Source organism: Zosterops lateralis (genome assembly GCF_965231275.1).
Source record: "Zosterops lateralis genome assembly, chromosome: 1".
Lineage (NCBI taxonomy): Eukaryota > Metazoa > Chordata > Aves > Passeriformes > Zosteropidae > Zosterops > Zosterops lateralis.
This window is the reverse complement of record NC_139762.1, coordinates 150824747-150837502: the sequence shown is the minus strand read 5'-3', so window position 1 is coordinate 150837502 and position 12756 is coordinate 150824747. Positions and strand designations below refer to the sequence as shown.

General features: G+C 48.8%; 1 protein-coding gene across 2 annotated transcripts; it reads left to right on the top strand.

Moving 5' to 3' along the window:
• The first annotated feature begins 456 nt into the window (after positions 1–456).
• Positions 457–12255, top strand: LOC310915463 (ubiquitin carboxyl-terminal hydrolase CYLD-like). Of its 2 annotated transcripts, none has more exons than XM_083872347.1 (15): positions 457–484; positions 2317–2783; positions 2872–3156; positions 3423–3492; positions 4131–4351; positions 4879–5032; positions 5378–5513; positions 6124–6234; positions 7069–7160; positions 7881–7947; positions 8962–9094; positions 9321–9429; positions 9580–9698; positions 10319–10538; positions 11280–12255. In XM_083872347.1, exons 2-15 carry the CDS (start codon positions 2328–2330, stop codon positions 11462–11464), a joined length of 2358 nt encoding a protein of 785 aa, XP_083728473.1. In that variant the 5' UTR covers positions 457–484; positions 2317–2327; the 3' UTR covers positions 11465–12255. The 2 variants fall into 2 exon arrangements, with proteins under 2 accessions (XP_083728473.1, XP_083728474.1); XM_083872348.1 differs by lacking the exon at positions 457–484 and adding an exon at positions 500–677.
• Positions 12256–12756: the final 501 nt, after the last annotated feature.

Sequence of the window (12756 nt, the reverse complement as noted above, 5' to 3'; positions counted from 1 at the left end):
CCGTGGAAACACATGCAAATCCACAGGAATTTGGGTCCGTGGGGACACACAGAGATCCATAGGGACATGGCACCATGGAGACGCACACACGGATCCACAGGGACATGAGTCCCTGGAAACACATGTGAATCCATTGGGATTTGGGTCTATTAGGACACACAAGAATCCATTGGGATTTGGGTCTATGGGAACACGCACTCCAAGGTCCGTAGGGCTTTAGGATCATGGAAACACACGCGAATCCACAGGGATTTGGCTCCATGGAAACACCTCCCGCCCGCCGCCCCTCACGCAGTTCCCGCCTCCCCCAAGGCCGGCCGACAGGAGGCGGGGCTTGCTATGGAGCCACGCCTCCTCTCCGCCTTTTTGACCCCGCCCTTCATTCCTATTGGCCGTTACCCTCTCCCCGCCGCTCCCCATTGGCTGCCGGGCCGCGCGTGCGCCCGGACGCGGAAGTGCCGGGGCCGGAGCGGCGGCGGAGACGGTGAGGGGAGGGGGGAGAGGGGAGGGGTCGAGCTCAAATCCCGCCCGGAGCCTTGGGAATGGGGATTTATTCCCGTAAATTAGTGGAAATTGGGAATATTCTGCTTTAAATACCCGGGTTACGCTTGGGTTTGATGAGGACAAGGGTTTATTGCTGTGTTTCCGCGAGGAAAATGGTTTATTTGGGGGTTTTGGTGAGGAAATCAGTTTATTCTCGTTTATTTTCATGAGAAAAGCTGTTTATTCTTGGGGTTTGGCGAATAAAATTGTTTATTCTCTGGGGTTTTTTGAGGAGAAAAAGGATCTGTTCCGGGGTTTTGATGACGAAAAAAAAACTACTTTTGGGTTTTTTTGAAAATGAGGAATAGGATTTATTTGTAGTTTTTTGGTGAGGAAAGTGGTTTGTTTTTGTGTTTTTCTTGTGGAAAAAAAAAAGTTAATTTTGGAGTTTTGAGGAAGGAAATGGTTTATTTGTGTGTTTTTGGTGAGGAAAATAACTTAATCTTGCAGAGTTTTGATGAGGAAAATGGCTTATTCTTGGGGTTTGATGAATAAAATGGTTTTATTCTTGCTTTTTGATGAGGGAAATAGTTTGGTCTTGCGAGTTTTGTGATAAAAAGGTGTCTATTTTTTGCTTTTTATGAGTAAAATGATTTATTTATGTGGTTTTGATGAGGGAAGTGGTTTATTCTGGAGCTTTCATTAGGAAGATGGGCTTGATGAGGAAAATTTATTCTTGGTCATTTTTATGAGAAAAATAGTTCATTCTTGGGGTTTTGGTAATAGTTTATTTTTGGGAATTTCATCAGATAAATCAACTTATTTTGCACTTTTAATGAGGAAAAGGGTTATTTTATTATTTTCATTCAGCTTTTTTTTTCATATTGAAACAAAAATTTTGGATCCTGATTTTCCATGGAATCATCAAAGGAGAGATAGGGATGGGTAAAAAGTGGAATTTAATGAGTGGGTTTTAATCACGACTGGAATTTAAATACTAGAGTGTAACTACTGGAATTTAACTGGAATTCTACCAGCTGAATTAAACTACTGGAATTTTAGCTACAAGTTTCAGAAGTTAACTAAAAAATAAGCACCAAAATATATTTGGCTTCCAAATACTTGGCATTTCTTTCAATATAAATTGTTTAATAAATAAATAAATAAATATTTGCTAGGAAAGCTGGAGATCTTTCGTACCTCAAGTGATTATTTGCACATGATTTGAATATTCATGAGCTGTAGCAACACCGAGGAGGTGGAGTGCCAGAGTGGGAATCCCTTTTCCAAGGAATTTTAAAAGGCAGGATTGATCCTTTGCCTCACTCCTGTGAGTAAAGGAAAGAAAACGTGGAATTTAATGAGGCTGGACAGTGTTAGAACAGGTTGGACCAGCTGGGGCAGCCTCTCCATCTCTGGAATTATTCCAGGTGTGGTTGGATGGAGCTTGGAACAACCTGGGATAGGGGAAGGTGTCCCTGCCTGTGGAATGAGATGATCTTTAAGGATCCTCCCAACCCAAACCATTCCACATTTTTTTGTACAACCTCATCCTGGGAGGGTTCAGTGGAGAAGGCAGAGCTGGACTTTTCCCATGGAAACATAGGGATGAGCAGGAATGTGGGACACCAGGTTAGATGGAATTTTGAATCACCACGAGGATGATTAAACACCTGGAAAAAGGGAGCAGGGAAGCTTTAGGAGCTGCTCAAACTCAGCTGGGCGAGGCTTTGAGAGGGGGGGTTGGATCCAAAACGTCTTCCAAGCCCGGATTCTTTGGGAATTCTGCGCTGACACTCACAAACCTCCATCACTTTGACTCTCCCAACCCAGGGGAATCTGCCATGTCCAACCTCCAGCCTCCGGCAGCGGACAGGAATTGCTTCTACATCCTGACAGAGGACTGTGCCTATGGAAACAAGTACTTCCAGGCTGGGAACTTGTGCTTCTGCAGCGAGAGGAGCTACCTGAGGAATTTTTCCGAGAATGGGCCTCCGGCTTGCTTCCTGAAGGTCATCATGCTGGATGACAGCTCCACAGTCACCATCAACCTGGGAATCCTGCAGCCCGTGCGCCAGGAATCCGCCGGATTCCTCTTGGCCATCGGGAGCCACAGTGAGCGCTTGGATTTATTCCTGGAGGGACTGAGCCTGGAAGGAGCTCTCCGAGCCGTGCCAGGTCAAAATGTGATGGTGGAGGTGGAGCGGGAATTTTTCCCGGGAGTTGTGCGCTACATTGGGAGCATCTACAAGCCCAGCTTGGCTGTGCTGACTCCGGTGTTTTTCGGGGTGGAATTGCAGGTAAGGGATGGGGAGCTCAAGGCAGCAAATTCCTCGTTTTTTTCCGTGACATTTCTATGCGTGACATCCCTTCCTGGCGTGTTTTCAGGGAGAGGGGGAAAACAGAGGGAGAAGTGACGGATCCTACCACGGCACCGAGTACTTCAAGTGCAAGAGGAACTGTGGGATCTTCCTGCCCTTCAGCAAAATCCAGTTTATTCCCACATCAGGCAGCAATAATGGTAAACAGAAGCCGGGAAAACAGGACACAGAGGAGATGGTTCCCGTGAAAGTGGGAGACGCCATCAGCTTCTACGTGGATGAGATTCCCACCAAAGGAATTGCCATGGCAGTTTACAGGGAAGGGAACCAGTGGTTTGTGAAGGTTTGCCCGGTAAGAGCAGCTTTTCAATGGGGTTTTTTGAGATTTTAAAGAAAAAAAAAATCTTTAGAGATTTTAAAGAAAAAATTTTGAGATTTTAAAAATTTTTGAGATTTTAAAGAAAAAATGATTGGACATGAAAGAGAAGTAGAAAGAACATCCAAAAGGGATGTGAGGTTCTTTCAAACTTTCTAGGCTTGTTTAAAAAAAAATCCTTCACATTCCAGTGTTTAGCTGATGGATATTTCCCTAGCTAATGGATTTTTCACTCCTTTCAGGAAGAAGAAGGAACTACTGATATTTTCAGGGAAATCCCCATGGATTCTGTTGTGAAGGAGAGCTTGCAAAGTAGGTGGTCTTTGAATGTGTCTCTCCTGATCCCATTCTGGGGGAGTTTGGAATTTATTCCCTCTCTGCAGGGTACTGAGGAGCTGAAATGCCAATAAAACCTGCAGCTTGTCTTAATGGACCGGGATTTATGGAAAAATCTCCAGTTCCACACAAAGCTAAACCTGAATCCCATTTGTCAGGAAGGAGAATCTGATGGTAGCAGAGAATTCCCTCAGGGAAGAAGCACCACTGGTTAAAAAGTCTTTGATTCAGCTGTAAAAGATGGAGCAGGAGCTTCAGCCTGGTGGGAAAGGCACAGGTGCCAGCAGCAGTGGTGGGAATTGTTGGACAAAACAAGGAATTAGTAGAAAAATTAGGAAATAACCCCCCTGCTGCCATTCCAGTAGTTCAGGAAGGGCTAGATTAGCTCCAGGGCTAGCGAGAGGTTGGAATATGAAGCTTTGAGCAGGGAAACAGGGAGTAGGATCATTCCCTCTCATCCTGTCAGACCAGCTTGGACACACTGGGAATTACACCTTGTCCCTGGTGCTCAGCTTCCTGCTTGTGTGTGTAGCCTGGAATTTTCAAAATAGACCTGGAATTAGATCCAGGAGATCGAATTCCCACCTCTCCTGATGTTTTGTGTTGCCCATCAGGTTCTTTCCCAACATTCGACTCCGACGGGGGCTTTGGAAAACCAAACCCAATGAAACGAGAGATCAGCAAGAGCAGTGAGGAGGGGGAAGGTGGGAATTCACCCCTGGAAGTGAATTCCATGGTCCAGATTACTTTGGACAAAGGGAACCAAATTTCAGGAATCATCCGCTGGTTGGGCTACCTGCCCCAAATCAAGGACAAAATGGCTGGAGTTGAACTGGTGAGGCTGGAAAGCTGGGAAAGGACCTGGGAGTGCTGATGGCAGTGGCTGAATATGGAGGGTGGATTTTTGGGATCCCTGGGTATGGGATATTGAGGGGCTGGAATAGAGCTGGGAAGGGTCTGGAGCACCAGGAGCAGCTGGGAGAGCTCATCCTGGAGAAAAGGAGTCTCAAGGGATAACCTTCTGGATCCCTACAATTCCCTAACAGGAGGGTGGGGCCAGGTGGGAATTGGGCTCTGCTCCCAGGGAACAAGGGACAGAACAAGAGGAAACAGCCTCAAACTGCTCCAGTGGGAATTTAGGTTGGATATTGGGAAAATTCCTTTATGGATGGGGTTGCCCAGCCCTAGCACAGCTGCCCAGGGCAGGGGTGAGGTCCCCATCCCTGTGGATGTGGCACTTGGGGACACAATCTATTGGTGGTCTCAGCAGCATTGCATAGCTAGACTCGATCTCAGATCTCCTTCCCAACCATAATTCCATAAATCCCACTCTCAGGCTCGTCTCTGCTACTGTTTTCCCAGGATGAAGACAAGGGGGTCACAGCTGGAGAGTGGCTGGGCAAGTCCTACTTCCACTGCGCCCCGAAGCGTGGGCTCTTTGTGAGGCTGAATTCCTGCCAGCCCGACGTGCGCTTCCAGAGCTTTCCCAACTCTGACCTGTCCCCAGGGGATTACAGTGAGTCCTCTGGGAAGCAGGAAAATGGGGCTGGGATGGGAGAAGGATGTGGAAAAACCTCGTGGGCAGCGTTTCTTCCCTTTCTTCGAGTGTTGGTTTTTGGTGTTTATCCCACACCACATCTTTGGCTGGATTAACAGCTGGACTCAATCCTAGAGGTCTTTTCCAACCTGAATGATTCCTTAGGGAATGTCCAACAAATCTGAAAGATTGTGATTTATGGAAAGCTGGATTGAGAAGCCACCTGAGGTCTGAGAGTTATAGACTCACCTCAGACTTCTGAGGCATCAAGAAAGGGCAGAGTTGACCCAGATGATAAGGTGAAGGTAATTCTTTTTCTTGCAGGAGGACAAGTTCTTCCAGACGGTGCAGAGAGTTTGCCTCCCCTCAGGAATGAGGCAGCAGTCCGTGTTCTCCAAGGGCGGATGAAGGGCATCCAAGGCCATTGTAATTCCTGCTACATGGATGCAGCTCTCTTCAGGTAAGGACCTGCTTGGGTGGTGCAAGCTCCTTAAATGAAGGGCTTTTTAATTGAGCAGAGCCCCAGATTGCAGCACTTCCCTGGATTTCCAAGCTGGCTGGAAGTTTACCTGGTGTAGAGCAGGATGTAACTGTGTGGAGATGCAACCTCCAGGCTGCTTTTTGATCTCCTTCCCAAATCCAGCAGGTTTTCCAGCCCTGAAGATCCCCTGTACCCCTGTTTCTGTCATTCAGGGTGCTGAGAGCTCGTAGCTTTCTGGATTTGGACTGTGCTGACTCTGTCCCTGGAAGTTCTGGCTGAAATCATTCCAAAGAACCCACTCAGGAGGTCCCAACTTCCCTGCTTGGAGAGGAAAAGACTCAGTGGTGCCCTTCCCTGAGCAATTTTCGCTGCAAAGTAGGAATTTTCTTCTCCCTGAGCTGTTCCTTTGCTTTCTCCCAGTGTTCCAGATGTCCCTCACTGTGCAGATGTGCTTCACTCACCTCCCTGTAATTCCATGCATGGATTGTTGGGCATCAAAGCCATTGAGTGTCATCAGCCATCACATTTTGATATTTCCAGCTGTTGCTTCCAAGTCCTCACACTCAAACCCATCCCACTCTTCCCACAGCCTCTTCTCCTGTACTTCTGTGCTGGACTCCATGCTCTTCATGCCCTTCCCACTGTGTGACAGGAATGTCCAGGGAATTCTGCGGGATGAGATTGTCAATCCCCTACGAAGGTGAGTGTAGGGGATGCTGGAAGTTGTCCCATTTTGCCTTCATTCCTTTCCCTGCTGCCCTGAGGGTGGTACCTGGCACTGAGGGAAGCCTGGAAACCACATCCAAACGTGTTCAGGACAAAGAGGAATGGTTTTAAACTGACAGAGCGTGGATTGAGACGGGAAATTGGGAAGGAATTTTCCATGTTAGGGTGGTGAGGCAACTCTGCCTGAAATACCAGGCTCCAAATTCCTTTGGGAATCACTCATGGGAAAGGCTTTTTAAACACTGAGGCTGGACAAGGGCAGAAATTCCCCAATTACCAGGGATGTTGGTGGATCAATGCACCAGGGAGAGGTGGTGGCTTCCAGAGGGACACAACAGCAAAGCCTTGGAGTGTCCTTGTTGCTTTGAAGGGAAGCAAGGAAGGGAATTTGGGAAGGGTCTGGAGCCCCAGGAGCAGCTGAGGGAGCTGAGGGGCTCATCCTGGAGAAAAGGAGGCTAAGGGGGAGCCTTCTGGGTCCCTAAAATTCCCTGAAGGAGGGCAGAGTCAGGTGGGATCAGGATCTGCCAGGACACAGAGTATGGCTTCCCACTGCCAGTGGGCAGGGATGGATGGGATATTGGAAAGAAATTCTTCCCTGGGGAGGCCCTGGAATGGAATTCCCAGAGAAGCTGTGGCTCCCCCATCCCTGAAAGTGTCCCAGGCCAGGTTGGATGGTGCTTGGAGCAACCTGGTCTCATTGGTGGCATCCTTGCCCATGGCAGGGGATTGAACTTGATGAAGTTTCAGGTCCCTTCCAAGCCCAGCCATTCCATGATTTCCCTCACCTGCAGCTGGTTGTTGTTCCCAGGACTGGCTTTGTCAGGGCCAGCAGCGTGATGCACCTCCGGGAGCAGCTCACAGACAAAGGCCAGTGCTCCAGCTTTACCAATGCTGAGAAAGGTAAAGAACTCCCTGGAGCCTTTCCCCAACTGGTTCCCTGTGTTTTGCCTCATCCAGGCACCAGCTGGCAACTTCCCTTTGTGCTTCTCCCAAAAATGTGCTTTAATTAGCTGCTGATGTTAATCAATCTAAAAATGCACTTGTAAAATTCTTTCAGCTTTTAAATCTCTGTGTACCCTCAGAGCCCCTTCCAGGGCCTAAAGGGGCTCCAGGAGAGCTGGAGAGGGACTTTGGACAAGGGATGGAGGGACAGGACACAGGGAATGGCTTCCCACTGCCAGAGGACAGGGAAAGATGGGATTTTAGGAAGGAATTCTTCCCTGTGAGGGTGGTGAGGGGCTGGAATGGAATTCCCAGAAAAGCTGTGGCTGCCCCATCCCTGGAATTGTCCAAGTCCAGGTTGGATGAGGCTTGGAGCACCCTGGGATAGTGGAAGGTGTCCCTGCCCATGGCAGGGAGTGTAATTCCATGATCTTGAAGGTCCCTGCCCACCCAAACCATCCAAGAATTCAGAGAAGTGCAATCTCTGAAGGATGCTTGGCGTTTTCCATGTTCCCTTTGGGCTTTGTGCCTTAACTAAGTGCTCTCAGCCTTTATCCCCTAACCTGAAAGGGAAATTCCAGGTCTCTGGAACTCTGGCTCATGTTTATCTGGTGGCTCTGGGATGCAGTGGGGCAAGGCAGTTCCTGGCATGGTCTGATCCATCCTTTCATTTTCCAGATCCTGAGGAGTTCCTCAATCTCATAATGCAGCATATCCTGGGGATTGAGCCACTACTGAAACTCCAGTAAGTTTCCACAGCTGAGGGATACAATTCCCAAGGCCAGGGTCATTAATTTTCCACCTCAGAATCCCAGGGGGGTGGGATTTTCCTTTCCACCAAAGTTTTTTGGAATCACAGCTCTGAGTTTTGCGCAGCTCCTTCTGCTTTCCCTTGGAAACAGACTCTGATCTTGCGTGTTGCGATTTTCCCATCCAGGCAAAGACTTCTGAGCTCTTTCCTGGAGGGTGCTGCCTTCAGAAAATTGGGATAAAAACCTTGTGCCATCCTCAGGGAGAGCCAGAAGGGGTTTGAGAAAGGTGATGTCCGACTTTAGGGCAGATCCAGCAGTATCCGACAGCCTTTGGATGAATTTGGGATGTGTTCAGGCTGCCAAGCTGGCTCAGCTCCCGCAACCTCTTAAAACAGGCAGCCCATGGATGCAGTCCCAGTTTTTTGGGGACTCTACAAAGAGGATGAGAGGCTGGAGGAAGCCAAAAATAAATGTGCTGTTTGTGAGCACAGAAAGGGAATTGTTGGATTTCTGTGCTCCTTTGTGAGGCCGCCGCTCGAGCCGTGGATCGTGGAGTACTGGGAAAGGCTGAGCACAAAGAGGACTCTGTGCTGCAGCTCCCCTGCATGGAGTCATCCCAAGGAAATCCTTTCCCTGCTTTCTTTAGGGATTGTGGGAGATCTGCACACAGTTCACCTTGAGTTTGGCTTTTTGGATGCATTTTTTTTAATTAATCCTTCATCAAAGTATCCGTTGTCAATTTAAATACTAAATTCTTTTAGATTTATATCAAAGGGAAATGGAATTTTGCTTATGGGATGTGCTGCTCCAAAGGGATAACAAGGCCAAAATTCCTACTTATCTCCTGCTCCTCTGGCATAAATTTGGTATTTTGGGGTGGAAAATGTGCTTTGTGCTGCACCAAACGACTCTGGGTGCCTTGAGCTCAGGAGCTCTCCCAGGATAAACCTTGGGAAACTCCAATTTTTATGTCACCACATCCCAAATCCCATGAGCTCTCCTTGCAGGTCAGGAGGCCAGAAGGAGCATGAATGTTACTGCTACCAGATATTTATGGATAAACAGGAGGATTTGGTGGTTCCTGATGTGCAGCAGTTGGTGGAACGCTCCTTCCTGTCCTCAGATCTGAAGCTGGTGGAGGTGAGTCCAGTTTCCTTCTGCTTTCCTGCTCTTCCTGCTTCCCAAAATACCTGTGAGGCCCTGGATGTTTTATATCCAGCACTGAATACAGGCATTACTTAGGAAAAGGCCTCTGCTTTCCCTGTTTCCTTTTTGTCCTGTGAATAATGACAGCAAATTTAGAGAAAAATCTCTGGGATTTGGCTCTTCTGGCAAGGTGACTCCTTTCTCTTTTTTTTTCCCCCAGATCCCATCTTGCTTCATTATCCAAATGCCACGTTTTGGGAAGGAATATAAAATGTTCAGCAAAATCATCCCTTCCTTGGAGCTGGATATAACAGATTTGCTGCTGGACAGTGAGTGATGGATGATGGGCTGTGAGCAACCACCTCTGGGCTCTCTGGGGTGGGATTCTTCTTCCTTTGAGCACCAGTTTGGGCAGGACAAGCTGGATTTTAGGTGGGATCTGGAGGAGACACTCCCTCTGAGCTCTGTTTCTCTGGCAGGTCCCAGGGAATGCTGCCTGTGTGGAGATGTTGCCACTCTGGAATGCTCAGAGTGTTTCAAGGATAAGGTGTTTGCAGCCACAGGCCTGAAGCAGTTCTGCAGCTCCTGCTCTAGACAGGTATTCCATGGCTATTCCCAAAATCCACCTTGGAAGCTGTCAGTGGGATGAACCCTCCCAAAACCCCCACATTTCCCTGGCCGTCCCTGCAGCTGCTCAGGTTGGGCACAGAGCAGCCTTTTCCTGAGGGTCATTCCCACCAGGAGCCAGAGGTTGTGAACCCTCTGCTTACACATAACCTAAATAATAATGGAATCATAGAAAAACTTGGATTGGAAAGAACCTTGAACCTCATTCTAGTTCCACCCCGTGGATGCTGCTCACTATCCCAGGTTGCTCCAACCTCTGTCCTACCTGACCTTGGACAATTCCAGGGATGGGACATCCACAACTTCCCTGAACAACCTGTTCCATAATTAAGGTGCAATCCTGCAGGAACTGAGTGCTGATCCCTCCCTGCTGCCTCTCCATGAGCATTCCCACAGTTTCTGCCTCTTGGAGGGTGGCATGCTCCCATTTCAGCTTCCTGGTGCCAGGCTGTTCCCACAAGGCCATCCTCAGGCAAGCAGGGAGCACGGGAATCACATCAGCAGGGAATAAATTGGGAATCTGACCTCTGCCCCCTCTTCCCAGCAGTCCAGGGCCAGTTCTGCCAGTGCCACCCTGTCCCCTCTCCTCAGGTTCACTCCCATCACCTCCGAAAAGGGCACAAACCCCGGAGGCTGCACATTCCAGAGGAATTCCAGAGCTGGAGCGCCCGGGGCTGCCAGCAGGTGCCACGGGAGAAGCTGGAGCTGTTTGCAGTGCTCTGTATCGAGACCAGTCACTACGTGTCCTTCGTGAAATACGGCCCTGGGAACGAGCACTGGATGTTCTTCGACAGCATGGCCGACCGGCATGGTGAGGGAATGGGATGTGGGAATGGGATCTGGGAAGCTGTCAGATGCTCAGTCCACCTTTTCCTCTCAAGTTCTCCTATTTAGGCTTTCTCTGGATTTGGCTTTCCTTTAATTAGATTCCAGAGGGGCCAAGCCTAGCAGGTGGGAGTTTTGCCAGCTGCTTCCAGCTTCTGGTTGTGGTCAAACAAGGGATTTGGGATCCCATCCCAGCTGGCTCAGCCTGTGGGCACAGGTTGTTCTCTTGGCCTTCCCCACTGTGCTTTGATCACAGAATCATGGAATGGTTTGAGTTGGAAGGGACCTTAAAACTCATCCAGTTCCAACCCCTGCCATGGGCACCTTCCACTATCCCAGGTTGCTCCAAGCCCTGTCCAAGCTGGCCTTGGACACTTCCAGGGATTCAGGGTCAGCCACAGCTTCTCTGGGAATTCCATTCCAGGGTCTTACCACCCTCACAAAGTGGAATTCCTTCCCAATATCCCATCTATCCCTGCCCTCTGGGAGTGGGAAGCCATTCCCTGTGTCCTGTCTCTATATCTTGTCCAAAATCCTTCTCCAGCTCTCCTGGAACTCCTTTAGGTTGAGTGGTCTCCCCTCATTCATCCTCTTCCAGTGCTTTTGGCCTCTACATCTCCCAGCTGAGTCTCTGCATGACTCTTGAGTGTGCTGGGATCTGCTGGAGCTGTAGGAACTCATCACTTTGGGATCTGATTTGGGACTTTGCTTCTCCTTTCCACCTTAGGTGGCGAAAATGGCTTCAACATTCCCACGGTGACGCTGTGTCCAGAAGTTGCCAAATACCTGGACTTGCCCCTGGCTGTGCTGGCCCTGGAGCAGCCTCGGGACATGGATGGGGTGGCCAAACGCCTCTTTTGTGATGCCTACATGTACCTGTACCAGAGCAGGAAAATGGCACTTTATAAGTGACACCATCCAGGGCCAGTGTCACACAGCAGCATCAGGAATGGGAACTTGGATCGTCCCAGAAGGTGGAAGCAGCCAAGTCTGGATGCTCTGAGCTGCCTCTTCTCACCTCTCTTGGTGTCAAATCATCCAAGTCAGGCTGGGTTTGTTAAATCCTGGCTTTATCCAGCGGTGGTTGGTCCTTGGGTATGGCTGGACTTGGAATTATTGATGCTGAAATTCATTCTCATTCCCCACATTCCATGATTTTCCCTCTCAGGGTACTCTGCAGCTGGAGCATCCCCACATCTTTGTTTCCCTGCCATCCCTTCCCTCCAAAGCTGGGGACCAGCAGAAGTCAAAACTGAAGGATTTATCCACAGGTTTACTAGGAAACCACAACCTTTCCTAGAACATCCTCACCTGGATTTGTAGAGTGAGGAAAATCAGGTCAGGATGGATTCTCCTCACCTGTGTCCCTCAATTCCCTGCACTTCTCTTATCCAGCACTAACTGGCACTTTTACCCACCATGCCTTATTTCCAGTCATGGATATCCTGAGCTGAAGCTATGCTTTAGAAATAGCTGTTTTTGCGAGAACAAAACTGGAAGGAGGATGGGAGCAGAGGAGCAACATCTGGGCTCCTGCTGCTTCTTTTTGGCAAAATCTGCACAGGATTCAGTGTTCCAACCTCACTTTTAGCACTTTTTGTCCCATCTTTGCGTCCACTTCCAAGTTCTGGGGTCAAATACCAGAATTCCAAGGTCAAAAATGGAAAAAAAAAAAGAGCACTCTGGGATTTTCTGGGAAGGTTTAGTGTTTGGGTGGGAACTGGTGTTCCTTACGTTAAATAAATTTGTGAACTTGGGGGTTCTCTGCTATTAAGTGGGAAGTTGCACTGGAGTCAGTGGGGTGCCCAAATTCCACGAAAACCTCAAGAAAAGCATCCAGGAGTCCCAGATGTACAGGTTTAACCCCATTCCTGCTCTTTCCCCCCCTCTTTAATGCAGAGTGGAGTGATTTTACCAAAGCCTGGAATTTTGGATGGGTCCTGGTGGCTTGGGACATGTGGTTTGGGATCTTTCTGGCATTCCAAGTATTGCCAGCAGATCCTGGAGAGATTCTTTCCCTCTGCTCAGCTCTGAGAAGTCACACATGGAATACTGGGTCCAGTTTGGAGCTCCTCAGTGAAAGAGAGAGAAAAATCCAAGAAAAAAACCACAGAGATGATGAAGGGATGGAGCATCTCCTGTGAGGAGAGGCTGAGGGAGCTGGAATTGCCCAGCCTGGAGAACAAAAGGCTCAGGAAATCTCA

What these genes read in the sequence shown, in the direction of transcription:
- LOC310915463 (XM_083872347.1), top strand. Translation starts at nt 2,328, where the DNA reads ATGTCCAACCTCCAGCCTCCGGCAGCGGACAGGAATTGCTTCTACATC. An exon ending in AAATGGCTGGAGTTGAACTG is followed by an intron (nt 4,352 to 4,878) that starts GTGAGGCTGGAA and finishes CTGTTTTCCCAG; the next exon opens with GATGAAGACAAGGGGGTCAC. An exon ending in AACAGATTTGCTGCTGGACA is followed by an intron (nt 9,430 to 9,579) that starts GTGAGTGATGGA and finishes TTTCTCTGGCAG; the next exon opens with GTCCCAGGGAATGCTGCCTG.